General features: G+C 38.1%; 1 protein-coding gene across 2 annotated transcripts in view; it reads left to right on the top strand.

Moving 5' to 3' along the window:
- Positions 1-1,005: 1,005 nt before the first annotated feature.
- The window catches only part of LOC127619084 (microphthalmia-associated transcription factor-like), a 53,396-nt gene continuing 39,014 nt past the window's right edge, over positions 1,006-15,387 (top strand). For both annotated transcript variants that reach the window (XM_052091831.1, XM_052091829.1), the window contains exon 1: positions 1,006-1,212. In XM_052091831.1, coding sequence (XP_051947791.1) covers positions 1,109-1,212 — 104 coding nt within the window. In that variant the 5' untranslated portion in view covers positions 1,006-1,108. The remainder of the gene's footprint in view (positions 1,213-15,387) is intronic.

Here is a 15,387-nt window from a genome sequence, read left to right as displayed (position 1 = left end):
TGTGTGTGTGTGTGTGTGTGTGCATAAAAAGAACAAGGCATATAAATATATTCACAAAATAATAATTAATTAATAAATAATGTAAAAACATCCTGATTTAGGTAGAATTATGACCCTGATAATGGACAGAGAACATGTGAACATACAGTAGACCAAAGGTGTGCAAACAGAAGTTATACACGTTCACACCAGTGGTTTGTCTGAGACCACATCATTTCCATTCCAGTTCCAATTGTCTTTAGTGAGACATGATCAGTCTGTCAGAAAGTAGATTATTATTATTATTATTATTATTATTATTGTTATTGTTGTAGAAAACAAAGGCAGAAAAATAAAAAAAATCTTTCTGTAACAGATGAAACACATTTGAAATCCATCAGCAACAATCTCAGATCACATTAGTTGAGTTGTTAAAACTAGTTCTCATTAAGTTCACATATATGATGGATTACTGAAATATTTGCACTACTAATAATCTTTATTGACTAGTTCTGTATATTAAGTATATGTGTAAGTACATGATGTAATAAACCAGCTTAGCTAGATACAAATGCAAATATTTGACCATTTGTCAGGAATTAGTTCAAAGAGTTGACGTGTGATGTTTTATCGAGTTGATTATGCCATCGTGTGGCAATTGATTGAATTGTTTACAAAATTGCAGCGATAATTTAATAACGCTACATCGTGCGCTTACAAATAAAACAATAACATCGGTGAATGAAACAGATTAAATTAAATACGTAAAAATGTAACAAGTAAAAAAATGTTGACGTTCTTCAATGCACAGAACAGCCTTTTATCCGGACACTTTTAAAGCCACGCCCTCATTTCCAATAACTGCCAATCAAACGATGCTGACACATGACTGTCACGGTCTTCTGTCCTTTTTGGGATTTGTAGTTCCAAGCCATAGTTGGCGACATTCGCTAACATCAAAGCGCCCTGTTAAAGGACTACTAAACGAAACTAGCGGACTACTGGAGCGCAGGGAGAACTGAAAGCTTGACATCACGGTGGCTGGCACTTCGTGCGTCTGAAAGTACGGGTTTGAACTGACGTATTATTTTTTCCACCTGGGACCTGACAAAAGTTGACAACTTCCAAAATGCAGTCGGAATCGGGAATCGTGCCCGACTTTGAGGTCGGCGAGGAATTTCATGAAGAGCCTAAAACGTATTACGAGTTGAAGAGTCAGCCGCTACAAAACAGGTCGGTGAATTGAGCGGAGCGCGTCTGCTATTACTGCATTTGACAGCTGTGACGCGAACTGTATTTTCTGTATTGCATGCTTCTAAAAGTGTGGTATGCTCAGAAAAACTGCCTTTGGTTTTTATTATTATATATATTTTTTTAATTATTAGTTCTTCATTAGTTTGGTCTTTCTATGAAGTATCGGTTGAGCGCTCTCCGTGTACGCTGCTTCGACGCGACGCAAATAAATCAAACGCTTTTATAATAAACGAAGCGGCCGCCTGCAATGTACGCAGACGCAGGTGTGTGTCACGTCGCGTCGCTTTCAGCGAACATGGGTGGTACAGTTAGACAACGCCTTATACAACATCATCATCAAATATTTACTCAAATATGTATGTATATGATCTGTTTAAAAGTTTAATAAACGTTGGTAACTATAACCTATCATGGATATAGCATATACACATCATGGAAGTCCATTCATTAATATATGAAAATACAAGGATAAAATGAACTAATGCTAAGTTTCTATAATACAGCTGAAACTCGAAAATTAGAATATCGTGCAAAAGTTCATTAATTTCAGTAATTCAACTTAAAAGGTGAAACTAATATATTATATAGACTCATTACAAGCAAAGTAAGATATTTCAAGCCTTTATTTGATATAATTTTGATGATTATGGCTTACAGCTTATGAAAACCCCAAATTCAGAATCTCAGAAAATTAGAATATGACATGAAATCAATAAAAAAAAAGGATTTTAAATACAGAAATGTTGGCCCTCTGAAAAGTATAATCATGCATATGTACTCAGTACTTGGTTTGGGCCCCTTTTGCATTAATTACTGCCTCAATGCTGCGTGGCATGGATGCTATCAGCCTGTGGCACTGCTGAGGTGTTATGGAAGACCAAGATGCTTCAATAGCGGCCTTCAGCTCTTCTGCATTGTTTGGTCTCATGTCTCTCATCTTTCTTATGACAATGCCCCATAGATTCTCTATGGGGTTCAGGTCAGGCGAGTTTGCTGGCCAATCAAGCACAGTAATACCATGGTCATTGAACCAGGTTTTGGTACTTTTGGCAGTGTGGGCAGGTGCCAAGTCCTGCTGGAAAATGAAGTCAGCATCTCCATAAAGCTTGTCTGCTGAAGGAAGCATGAAGTGCTCTATAATGTCCCGGTAGATGGCTGCGTTGACTCTGGACTTAATAAAGCACAGTGGACCAACACCAGCCGATGACATGGCTCCCTAAACCAACACAGACTGTGGAAACTTCACACTGGACTTCAATCATCTTGGATTGTGTGCCTCTCCATTCTTCCTCCAGACTCTGGGACCTTGGTTTCCAAATGAGATGCAAAATTTGCTCTCATCAGAAAAGAGGACTTTGGACCACTGAGCAACAGACCAGTTCTTTTTTTCTTTAGCCCAGGTAAGACGTTTGACATTTGAAGCCCATGTCCAGGACCCGTCCGTGTGTGGTGGCTCTTGATGCAGTAACTCCAGCCTCAATCCTTGTGAAGCTCCCCCACACATTTGAATGGCCTTTTCCTGACAATCCTCTCCAGGCTACGGTCATCCCTGCTGCTTGTGCATCTTTTTCTTCCACACTTTTCCCTTCCACTTAACTTTCTATTAATGTGCTTTGATACAGCACTTTGAGAACATCCAACTTCTTTTGCAATTACCTTTTGAGGCTTTCCCTCCTTGTGGAGGGTGTCAATGATGGTTTTCTGCACAACTGTCAGGTCAGCAGTCTTCCCCATGATTGTGAATTCATCTGAACCAGACTGAGAGACCATTTAAAGGCTCAGGAACCCTTTGCAGGTGTTTAGCTGATTAGAGTGTGACACTTTGAGCCTACAATACTGAACCTTTTCACAATATTCTAATTTTCTGAGATTCTGAATTTGGTGTTTTCATAAGCTGTAAGCCATAATCATCAAAATTATATCAAATAAAGGCTTGAAATATCTTACTTTGCTTGTAATGAGTCTATATAATATATTAGTTTCACCTTTTAAGTTGAATTACTGAAATTAATGAACTTTTGCACAATATTCTAATTTTTCGAGTTTCACCTGTATAATTAGCTGTTGTTACCTGCAGAGGGTTTCATTTGAGATCTTTCATAACAGACCCTGTGTGAATTTGTAAGAATAGCTCATAATAAATTAAAGGGGCGGGGCCCGTGTCTCTCAGCGATATTGATGCTAACTACGTTGCCTGGAGTCGCGAGATCAAATCCAGGGTGTGCTGAGTGACTGGTGTGCTGGTCTCCTAAGCAACCAAATTGGCCCGTTGCTAGGGAGGGTTGAGTCACATGGGGTAACCTCCTCATGGTCATGATTAGTGGTTCTCGCTCTAGCATGAATCTCCACATGCTGTGAGTCTCCGCAGCGTCATGCACAGTGAGTCACGTGATAAAATGTGCAGATTGATGGTCTCAGAAGCGGAGGCTTGTCCTCAGCCACCCGGTACTAAAGTAGTGGGAATTGGGTATTCCAAATTGGGATAAAAAATATAAAAATAAAAGTTAAAGGGGTGATATTTGCCCCCTGGATTTGATTTTCAGGGGCATTTTATATAGATATGTGGGCTTTTTTTCTAAACATATAAAACAAAGTGTCTAATAAATGTATTAATACAGATTCTAAAGATTGAGCATTTATTACCTCTTACCCTGAAAATTAAATCAACATCAACTCATCAATATTTTATGTGATATACATATATATTACTACTACTAATAGAATATTAAGGACTATATCAGAAGTTACAAATAATATAAATAAATAGAGGAATTCATTGCAGGGGCATTTTTTGCACCCACATTTTGAATTGTGGGGGTATTTTTTCCCTTTTTGGGGCATTTTTGCCTAAAGCCCCCTTAATTTCCAACCCTGCTCCCAATGGTATATCATTTTCTTTTATAAGTTTACTGGCATGGTTAAGTTGCTATTATGCTTTTAAGTCTATCTAAATGAACATGATATATTTATAATATACGTTATAAAATTCATCATATATTATACAAAATATAGAGACTATGATTATGCTATAGTGACACAATACTAAATATTGCACTGAGCAGACACAAACACAACAGAGGGAATCTCATTACATATTCATGTTTAATTTACTGTATATCAAACAAATGATATTATGATATTATGAAGAATCATAAAATCATCCAAATGATTTGTAATTACTTTAATCCATCAGCACAAAGAGTGTTTTTCATGGCAGAGTGGCATGAAGTTTCATTGGCAGATGGAGAGATCTTAATTTAGATGAGGCTGACAGCTCTGGCCACCATGAGGTGAAAATTAACAACATAAATTTAGAAACACAGCCAATACATCAGATTCTATGGGTGGCTTTTATGGGCTATTTTGCTTTGTTGCAGAGATATTGAGTGCAATAACTTGTGTGTTGGATGCAAAATTTTACAATGAAGTTAATTTGTAATAGTTAATTTATATTTTAGCGGCTGTTGGATTGGTCTTTTTTATGATTTTGACTATATGTTTTTTTATGCATTTTCCATGGTTACCTACAGTAATTTAAATCCAGTTACTGTCATCAATCAAACATTGTTGCAGTCATCTGTTGGGTGAGTTTGTTTGTGAGTGGATTAGGGTCTAGTATGTACCGTCAGCCTAACGCTCCTCCATCCAAAACAGAAGTGTCATAATGCTGACTGAAGCCATAAAATACAACCATAGTGATATTCTGCTAATGTTGATCTACTTTTAGCATGTCTTAGTTGATGAAATCAGTATTGGTATTTTGTGACATTTAGTTAGATTTAGGGTGTGCTATTGTGCTCCTAATGTGTTTACATTTTAGCAGAAAAATAATGACTGTACAATTTAAAATGCACAGTCTTTCTTTTCTGGGAAATGACTAATACACATATTTTTGTCCAATTAAATGCTCTTTACAAGAAGAATGTCCTCCTCCCTTAAATTTTAAATACCACCTGCCTCCTACTAGATATAGTAAGTAACAAAGTAGTCTGTGTTTTTGGTTGGGCTAACATTCATTCTTTATTTCCTTTCCCAACCTTGTTGCCAAGGAAGTGGCTGGAATTTATTCATTTTAAAAGTCATTATTGTCCATGGTACAAACTGTACAGGGTTAAAACAACATTATATTAGGTGTCTTTAACTACCATGTACTAATATTAAAATACATACAATACAATTCAATGCATTTATTCTCACAAGATTCACATTTGCTGCTATTGGGGTTGCGGTACGGGTAGATTTAGTTTTAGGTTTAGGAGTAGGGGTTAGGGGTAGAGGTAAGAGTACAGGTTTGGGGTATGTGTAAGGTTAGATTTAGTGGTAGTGTTTAGGGTTGGTGGAGGTGTTAATCACTTATCCGTCGGGACTCCCTGCAGAGTTAATAGTTCAAGCACTGAAAAAACACATCTGTTTTTTTATGATTCTGTCACTGAAAATAACTGACAAGATGACAAGCTGATCAGAACTTATTTCTAATCACACTCAGCTGCATATCATCACAAACACTGGATAACGCAGAAATAATACAAAAGCAACCAATGACGGATAAAAATAACCTTGACAAACATTTTACAGTTTTGGTGCATTTTAAAATATAACCTTGTGAAAGCCAACCGAACCATTAAGAAGCTGCAGCATTGTAACTATTTTAGCCCCTGTTTCAAAACAATCAAGCAAGCTACAGGTCTGAAAATTACCCAAATCACTCCATTACAATTGCAATTTTACTCATGTTGTTATTTTGTCAGAGATGTGTGTCACCCCTCCACCATTTGTATTTTTTATAAATTTTTTTTTGATTTTCTCCCCTTTTCTCCCCTATTTGGAATGCCCAATTCCCAATGCGCTCTAAGTCCTTGTGGTGGCACAGTGACTCGCCTCAATCCAGAAGGCGAAGGACGAATCTCAGATGCCTCCACGTCTGAGACTGTCAATCTGTGCATCTTATCACATGTCTTGTTGAGCGCATTACCACGGAAACCTTGCATGTGTGGAGGCTTTACCCTATTCTCCGCAGCATCCACACACATCTCACCACGTGCCCCACCGAGAGCGAGAACCACATTATAGTGACCATGAGGAGGTTAACCCATGTGACTCTACCCACCCTAGCAACCGGGCCAATTGGTTGCTTAGGAAGCCTGACTGGAGTCACTCAGCATGCCCTGGATTTGAACTCACGACTCCAGGGGTGATAGTCAGCGTCTTTACTTGCTGAGCAATTTTTAATCGCAAATGTGTCATATCTCTGACTGAAGAGAGTGATACCTCAGCAAAACAGTCTGCATTTGTGACACCCTCAACCAAAACAAAAGTTGTTTTGAGTCTGCTAGTGTAGAGCCAGCTTTAGGGGTTAAGATTAACAGTTAAGATGTAGTTAAATGCAGATATTTTAAATGTAAATACAATGTAACAACACATATGTACATAATAAGTACCTTATTAAAGCTGTTTTATTCTACATGGAGAGGGTCTCCTCATGGGGCGGCCGTGTTAGAATCACATGACCAGATGAATTCTACTGGCAGTAACTGTCCAGTTTTTGGACACTTTCACTCAATGATTAAATGGATCATAGCTAAATGTGAGTAGTGTATTTCTACAATGGCAGCTGAAACTGAAAACTATTGTGTTTGAGTGATGCTGCATCCACACCACTAGATATCAGTGTTAGTCCAAGATGACTTAAACAATAAATTACTGACTGGCGTGAGCGCACCTTTAAATGGAAGTACATCAACACATGAAATGATTCCATGGCTTCTTTAAAGAGAATGCTTATAGGCTAACCTAGAACAATACATTATTTATTTATTATTATTGAACAAAACATTAGATTTTTGATGTTTAGTTTTAAGATAATGTGCATTCATTTGAATGCAATCCAGTATAATCAGGGTGAGCGATATATGCTCTTGATCTGTAACGCCCCTGCATTAATCGAGGACCCTGTTGTTGCCAGTTCTGCAATGTGTCAAGATAACAGAGGGAGTTTTGTGTTCTTGATATTGATCTGGCACCAGAGCCAGAGACTGAGTGGCAGAAACAGGTGTTTGCAATCCAGTAACATTCTGACCGGTGGAAGAACATCCATGTATCCTTGATTCGCTCTCTAGATCAATTCCAACACTCCTCACAACTGATTTGTCCCACCTCTGTATTCCATGAAACTCCCTTTTTTCATTCATTAACTATTTTTTGATTGCAATAAGGTGGTCAATTGAAACTTCTCCTTGCATAAGGGCAGATATTGATGATTATTGTCTTGCAATTGTTTTACTGCAAAATAACAGATAAGGATGTGCAAGGTTCATATCTTTGTCAATTACAAGGCCACTGTGGTTGGGAATTGACACAAGGCACCGGAATGGTGGAGTGTATTTTTAGGCGGTCATCAGCGCAACTCCTTAGTCAGATTTCAAGAGTTCCTGTTTTTTTTTCTTCTGTGAACCTCCCAAAATTCCCCAAAAAAGTCTTTAAACATGCATTCATATTAACCCCATATTATCTGCTGTGCAATGTTTTTATTTACAATCTTAATTAACTCCAATTTCCTGTGAATTTATTTGTTGCAGTAGGATATTTCAGACTCAGTTGTTCTCATTTGTCAACTTTGGGGTATTAGCCGGGTTGCTCGCCATCCCATATGTCATGCCTATTGTCCCTTATTGAGTTCTGAAAAGAATGCAAGTTTATACGTGTGCTGAAAGTGTCATAGAAGCAACACACAATACATTTTTCATGTCACAATTTAGTTTTCCCTGACACTATCAGTTTAGGTTTAAGGTTTACAGAAGGGAGGTCAGTTTTCTTGGTTTAAAGCTTGATAGAGCATTAACCTTAAAAAGCTCATCTGTTTGAGAACAAATTGACTCGCTTTTAGTGCCATCTAATGGTGAATGATGCTGCATCCAAACTGTTAGATGTCCAATTGTAAGTCTAAGATGAAAAGTTACTAAGTGCACCTTTAACATTAAACTTGAAAACCTTAGCGAGCTTGAATGCATTCAAACCATGTTGACCAGACTTCTGAGTCAGTTAAATATGTATCAAACTTTCCACAAAATACAGGAAATGGACAAGAGTTAGCTATATTTCAAAGGAAACCGCCAACTGGGTGTAGTAAATAAGATGGGATCCAGTGTGTGCTCCTCAGTAGTGCAACTGCAGTGCAATTATGAAATCGATGTTGTGTCATCTGGGTTATGGGACACTGAAAACAAATTAGACATTCTGTCATTGCAGAAACCTGAGCTACAGCCACTAGCATGATGTAAACAAAATAATTTTAAAGTGTACAAACTGTTTCACAGTTCGAGTGTTGCTATATAGTATTATCTGTTATTATTATTAATTTACTGGAAATAATTTTAGCCTGCTGTGTTTGGGAGTAACTCAAATTAGTGACGCTACTAACTTCTAACTTAACAACATTTAAAATGTAGTTCAGTATAAAAAAAATATTCTCAATATGTTCTGAGCAGCTCTTTGTCTGCTTTAGGGGACAGCGGAAAGGGAACGCTGTCTCCAAACAGAGGCTTTCCCACAGGGTAGTGGACGCCATTTCATTGACCTATCACACGCAGGCCATGCCAAGCCTTGGCATAAAATTGTGTGCTTTTTCTCCCAGGAGATCCCACTCCTCGGATCCCTGGATGATTCCTCCCTAGCCCTTGTGGGTCCACAGTTCAGTGGAGGAACTAGCCAACCCAATCCCGGCCATTATTGCTCTATGAGAGAAACATAGAGAGAAAAGAGGCCCAGCCAGGCTCGGCCCCAGGTTGGCAAGCGTCGCCTTGTTCCCCTGTTCAGGGTAACCAGAAGAACTCCGACGACTGCTTTGGGGCATTGGGGAAGGGTATGTGCGGTCTGACACAGCTGGTCCCCGATGCACATCAAAAAGACCTGCGTCAGCCGTACACGTACACGGCTCAGTGCATAGCGTGATTTAAATTGGACCCCTAGTGTCGCTTCACCAACACAACGTCGAGAGAGCAACAGATGGGGAACGTCTAGGTTACGGATGTCTGGGGTCAGTGTATGCAAATACTGTCTGCCAACTTCTCATTGGCCTTTTTTCATAGATCAGAGGAATATTCGGCGCTCGAGAGACCCCTAGTGTCGCTTCTCCGACACAACGTCTCGTTCCCTCCATCAGGGAATGTAGGTTACATCCGTAACCTAGACGTTGACTGGTACAAAAACAGAGTTTTTAGAAAAAAGATTTCAACTGTAAAACATCCATCAAGTTCAAAGGTGAAAGGTCACAACTGGTTCTTTCTAGAGCTGGACGGTGTAGCGATATATATAATTGGGACGGAATAAAATGTGAAACGGAAGAGATCTTTCTATACCGTCTATATCGTGGTATGTAAATATCTGTGTGCACGACCTCCTGCATGTGAGACTGACAGCGAGAGACAAACAAGAAGAGATGAACACCGAATGAGAGACGACCCCAAATCAGTTAATTAATAAGTAAAACAGATATATCAGTCTATCTCTTATTGTAATGGACATGACAGGTTTACTATTTAGCTACTTTGGACATAATTTTAAATAAAAATAAACTTGAATTATTTTTCAGATGTTTTTGAATCGCTTTTCATCAAAAAGATTTTGGGCATATCGCCCACCCCTAGTTCTTCCCATACGGTTTAAAAACACTGGGATTTGGAATGAGATCAGGGAAGCACATTAAAGGTTATTGACATACATTAGTCATTTGTATTGGATAGCCTTAATAAATATCGAATGAATAACAAAATGTGTTTACTTATGTATAATAAGTGAGTCTTCTTGAAAAAGTGTTGGGTAGAAGGCTCTAGTTAAATGTGATGCCTGTATTTTGTTGATTTGAAATTCTGTTTGTTGATTGCTTGGTCTGTTTTCATATGGGTTAACTTGTAAGAGATCATAACATTTCGCCATGTCATTCAGATACAGTAATGACCTTGTCATGGGACTATGTTGGTATGGTAGTTGTCACCAAAAATGATTGATTCATTATTATTATTATTATTATTCTAACCTTTATTTAACCAGGTAAATATCTTGAGATTAAAAATCTCGTTTTTATGAGAGACCTAGCCAAAATTGCTACATAAAACAATTCAACAACATAAAACAAGGGACAATCGTTACAGGCACAGATGACACTGACCTAAATTCTGGTATAACAAATCATGAACATGTCTCCTAAAATCACTTAAAGGCACCATGCAATGCAGTCTCAAAGTTTGCTGAAGAGTGTTCCAAGATGAGGGAGCAGCAAAAGCAAAGGCCTTCTTTCCAAATTGTGTTCTCACTTTAGGCACCAACGCAGGTAATACATCTTCCTATTGTTAACTATAATGTAAATATATTTAATGTAAATGAATACATTATAATGCTCAATAGCAGAAGCCTGAAAATAAATGATGATGTATCGGTGAATCAATACACAGCAATTCTGCAAACTAGATAAAATCTCCCTTGAGTGTCATTTACTCTCCCAAAACAGTTCCTCCTTGTCGTCTCATTCTAGAAGAGTGTGTCAGTGTTTCCAGCATGGCTGATAAAAGTTGAGTGTTGAACGAGTGAAGAATACGACAGATGCGAGGAGTTTGAGTCATGGCGGTTTCACTGCACATACAGTAGGACATAAAGGCAGTGTTAGTACACACAGTGTGGACTGTACAGCTGTCAGTTACTGGAATAAATAACACCTCCGGTAAATGACATAAGTGAAGAGGTAGGAATGTAGTCTTTTCGTATATCGTGTTAAAAAGACAAATATTATCCTGTTATATTTGTTTTTTAGAGATGCTAAATAGCACACTGTTTTATGACCATGTTCATGTTTGGTTTGTTGTGCACTAAACTTTGTACCTTTGAATTTAATGCTCTCTAAGTGTTACTGTGGTGATAGACCAATATATATCGTCCATTTTTGTTTTGCTAATTTCAGGTTACTGGCGGATAATCGTACCAAGTTGGTCATTTAACAGAACAGTTTATTTCTTCCATGTGTTAATTACAGAATCTACCCACAGCTTCACGATTGGAGGATAAACATCCATTGAGCAGAATGAATTTCTGTGTCAGTCATTTGAAAAACTATTCTTATACAAATTGATTGTCTAGTATAACATTGATTTGAATGTGATTAATCCATGTAAGAATGGTTTTGTGAAATGAAATTCATTTGTTTAATGAATGAGGCCCAATGTTTATTGAATTTTCATTTAATATTGTGGAACATATGTGTTTGTTTCATTTCAGCAATTTTGCGTACGTCTCATGTACAACATGTGGTGATATTCGGAAATATTGTATACCGCGATTAACATGCACGGTTCAAAATACAACTAGAGAACCCAAAGTGCACCGTCACTTCCATCCATAAGTTAAGATTCACAACCAGGTCCATTAACTATTATTTTTTGTAAAATAAGTTATGCAAAATATAGATGAATTATTTATGTATGGTAAATGTTATTATAACTTAATATTTGAATAGTATTTATGGAGATTGAGAATGTAAACAAAAACAACATGTATAAGATGTAGGGAAGCTTCAGACCCTTTATATCCTAAAGTCTGGACATATTTCTATTCTAAGTAATAGTCATGCATAAACAAGGATAGAGAGACGCTGGTGGAACCCAAAGGCAGTACTTTAATGATGAAGGTCGAAAACTACAAACTTAGAAATTCCACAATTTATATAAACAAAAGAGATTAGCATCAAGCAAAAGAATTCTAAGATTGTTTAATGCTGCCATAGATTAGTCTAGATCACTCATAACTGAACATGAAGGGTATAAATAGAAAGGTACAAATGATGCATAGCCCAAAAGAGCTGAACACAACGATGAGGGAAGACAGGTGAGGATGATAACGGTCCATCTTAGGAATTGTAGTGAAGGTGATTACAACATAAGAGTCTCTAGAAGACTGGGGGAAAAACACAGAATAGTTCATGACAGACTAGGGCAGGGGTTTTCAAAGTCAAAGACAGTGGGACTTCCTTGTGACACAACATACACGATGGGGCCCCCAATGCAAACATTTTTTGTGAGGGTTAGGTTTTGAGGTAGAGTTAGGGGATATAATATATAGTTCGTAGAGTATAAATAGCATTATGTCTATGGAGAGTCCTCATAAGGATAGCCGCACCAATGCGCGTGTGTGTGCGCATGCGTGTGCGTGTGTGTGTGTGTGTGTGTGTGTGTGTGTACAAAGGACAACTGAATAGAAACTCTTCTTGCTAAACTGTGTTAACAGCTGTGCGCAGCTGGCCACATCAGTGGATTTGTCGATCTGGAGTGCAAAAAATGGGCTGTGCATGATGCTGTCTAACACTTGCTCCTAGTCAGAGTCAGAGATGCAACCCACTGTGTTGTCAGAGAGGGGAACAGAATCAAGCTTAGAAGCCTCTGCCTCTCCTACCATCAAGGAACACATTTCTTTGGCTGTCTGATTTTATGTGCTTTGTCCACCTTGGCAAAACGCAGTGCAACATGATATGAAGCGTCAGTGGCCTATATATATATTCATTATTTAATAAAAAAATGTACTTCCCTGACATCCTCTAGAGCCCCCACACATTTGAAAAAGGCCAGTTTGGAAGGCATGTATCACAGGGTGATCGCTGGCCTTTTCTGCATATCGCGGGGCCATTTTGTGGTCCGTTCTGCAGAACACGACGGCTCATTTTAGCTTATCACGGCTCATTCGGCCCGTTTCGTGGCCGACCCACCAGCTCTCCCAATGGCCTGTCCGCCCCTGATCGGCCGCAAAGTGCGTCGGCCCACCAGGAAAATGCCCGGCATGCCAGATTACCAGTCCAGCCCTCTGAATGTCTCGGACATGAATTATGGCTGGTAGGAAGTCTTTATTTAAAAAAAAGTATACATTTATACTATATACATTATTTACTATAGATGTCATTACTGTTTACAAACCAACGCTCCGCCCAGCCACTTCCAGTGTCTTTTGGGAGCCCAGAAAATAACCGTTGTCTGTGGGCGCTTCACTCAATTTGTTCAGAAACTGCCCAAAAAGTGCAGTTTGTGAAGTTGAAATACCCTGTTTTCCACAGATTTTTGGAGATGAGGGCTTCTTCAAATTTCCACCCGATAGTTACATCATGAAAAACTCTCTGGTCGCCGTCATTGTCAATGCGTCTCCTTTATTAGACTCAATTGACCCGCAGCAGCTGTTGGTGGATATTAACTTTTTTATTGGAGAAATCATGCAAACTCTAATGTGCTGTCACTGTGACTGATATGAGGTCAAATATAATATGATGATGATCTTATATTACCAGATGTAACTGGAGGAACGGGACCCGTCTCCACCACTGCCGCGCATGGGCTACTAATTTCTAGAATTGAGTCCAGTGCCAGCTCCAGAAAATAAACCTATAAAAATACCAGTGATCACTTGTAAAATATTGACAAACCATACATTTTTGTACTCATTTATATATTCATAACATCTTTCATCAGACTAAACATTAACATAATATATTAATAATCGTATTCGTATTTGTTTATACGTATAGATTCGAACGAGGAATTCTGTTCATGTGGTCTCTGATGTGATACAATTTTATCTTCATGTCAATATTTGGATCATTTCAGCACTGCAGCAACCTCTAGCTTCGTGGTTGAATGGATAACATACTATATTTAACAGACGACCATGGATTTCAAGATTATACATGACACGTATCATATCGCATGCAGTAAATGTAAACAAATATAAACAAAGTGAAGGAGCGCCTGCTGTTGGTACAGTGAGCATCAACAGTTTAACAAGTTTTCATGTTTAACATGAATTTGCGTTCATTTGAATGCAAATATTCATTTTGTGTTGTGTTTGCCAAGCTTAAATTCAAATGTCTTGCTTTGTTCTACACTCTGAAGTGTTCTGTTAACTCTCAAAACTATCGAGTAGCTGCAGAACCCAAAAATTCAACAACAGAGCAGTTTTCTCATTCCCTGGGCCACATATCCGGTGTGCACGGCCGTCATTACCACCACCATCCACCATTCCGATTTAGTAGGTTTGGCGCTCGCCCTGTCCTCTGAGGGGCTCTGTTATATTGCCCAGTACTATGCATTATACCTTTATAAAGTTTTAAACTTTTAAAATGTACCTTTATCCTAACCATCATACCTTTACTTTCCTTCATAAATAGCCAAAATACTACTTGTTTGTGTAATCTTTTTCAGGACATTTTTATAAATATACTTATAATCCATTCAATACTGAAAATTATTAATACAAAATAATTTATAATAAAAGAAAATTTATTATTTTACCCAAAATGAGTACTATTTATATTTATGCTCATTAGAGTACTGGGTCATTCCTCTTGTGTCACCTGTATTAAAATACATTTTTAGTCAAGTCTTGCTGCCTATGAAGTGCATACCAATCGGTCACTTAAAAGGCTCTATTTAAATTAGGACGCTGCCTCCCTAGATTTTGGAACAGACTTCATGTGTCTGTATGTGTGTGTGTGCTAAAACCTGTGCAGGTGTGCAGACCTGTTGAGCTGTGAAAGGAAAGCGTGTTAGTCTGTTAAATGTGCTTTGTAATAATTAACACAATGTGGCTGGCCAGGAGAGAGTAAGTGAGCAATAGAGAGAGAAAGTGTACAGAATGTTGGTGTCTACACCTGTCTCCCCTCCCCTCCACATTACCTGTAATGACCTTCCTCTCTGAGATAAGGTGACTGTGAAGGTGAAACATTAGTGACAGAAACTAGTGCCCTCTAGTGTACAGTGCATCATATGTTCTGCACAAATATACTTAAAGAACTCTGAAATATGACAAGACTGCAGCTTTTTCATGTGCATTAATGTGGCATTCTAACAGATTGTTTTATTATTAGTTTGTTGAAAGCATAATGGGCTACTTTCAGTCTGTATTTCAATTTTGGCATATTGAGATCTTAGTGGTACATCTCACAAAAAACATGTCTTGGTCACATTTCACCCAGATTTATTTGCTTTATGCTAAATATATTTTCTTAATTATTTTATTTGATTTTGGAATAAAATATGACCAGGGTATGTTTTTGACAGGTTTCATGAGATTCACCCTTATACTCTCCATGTAGCTGCTGTTGTATTTTTAGCCATGTGCTGTTAAACGTGT

The sequence above is a fragment of the Xyrauchen texanus genome, chromosome 25, assembly GCF_025860055.1.
Source record: "Xyrauchen texanus isolate HMW12.3.18 chromosome 25, RBS_HiC_50CHRs, whole genome shotgun sequence".
In the NCBI taxonomy this organism is placed as follows: Eukaryota; Metazoa; Chordata; class Actinopteri; order Cypriniformes; family Catostomidae; genus Xyrauchen; species Xyrauchen texanus.
Note: the sequence above shows the minus strand (reverse complement) of the source record. Positions and strands in the feature narration are given on the sequence as shown.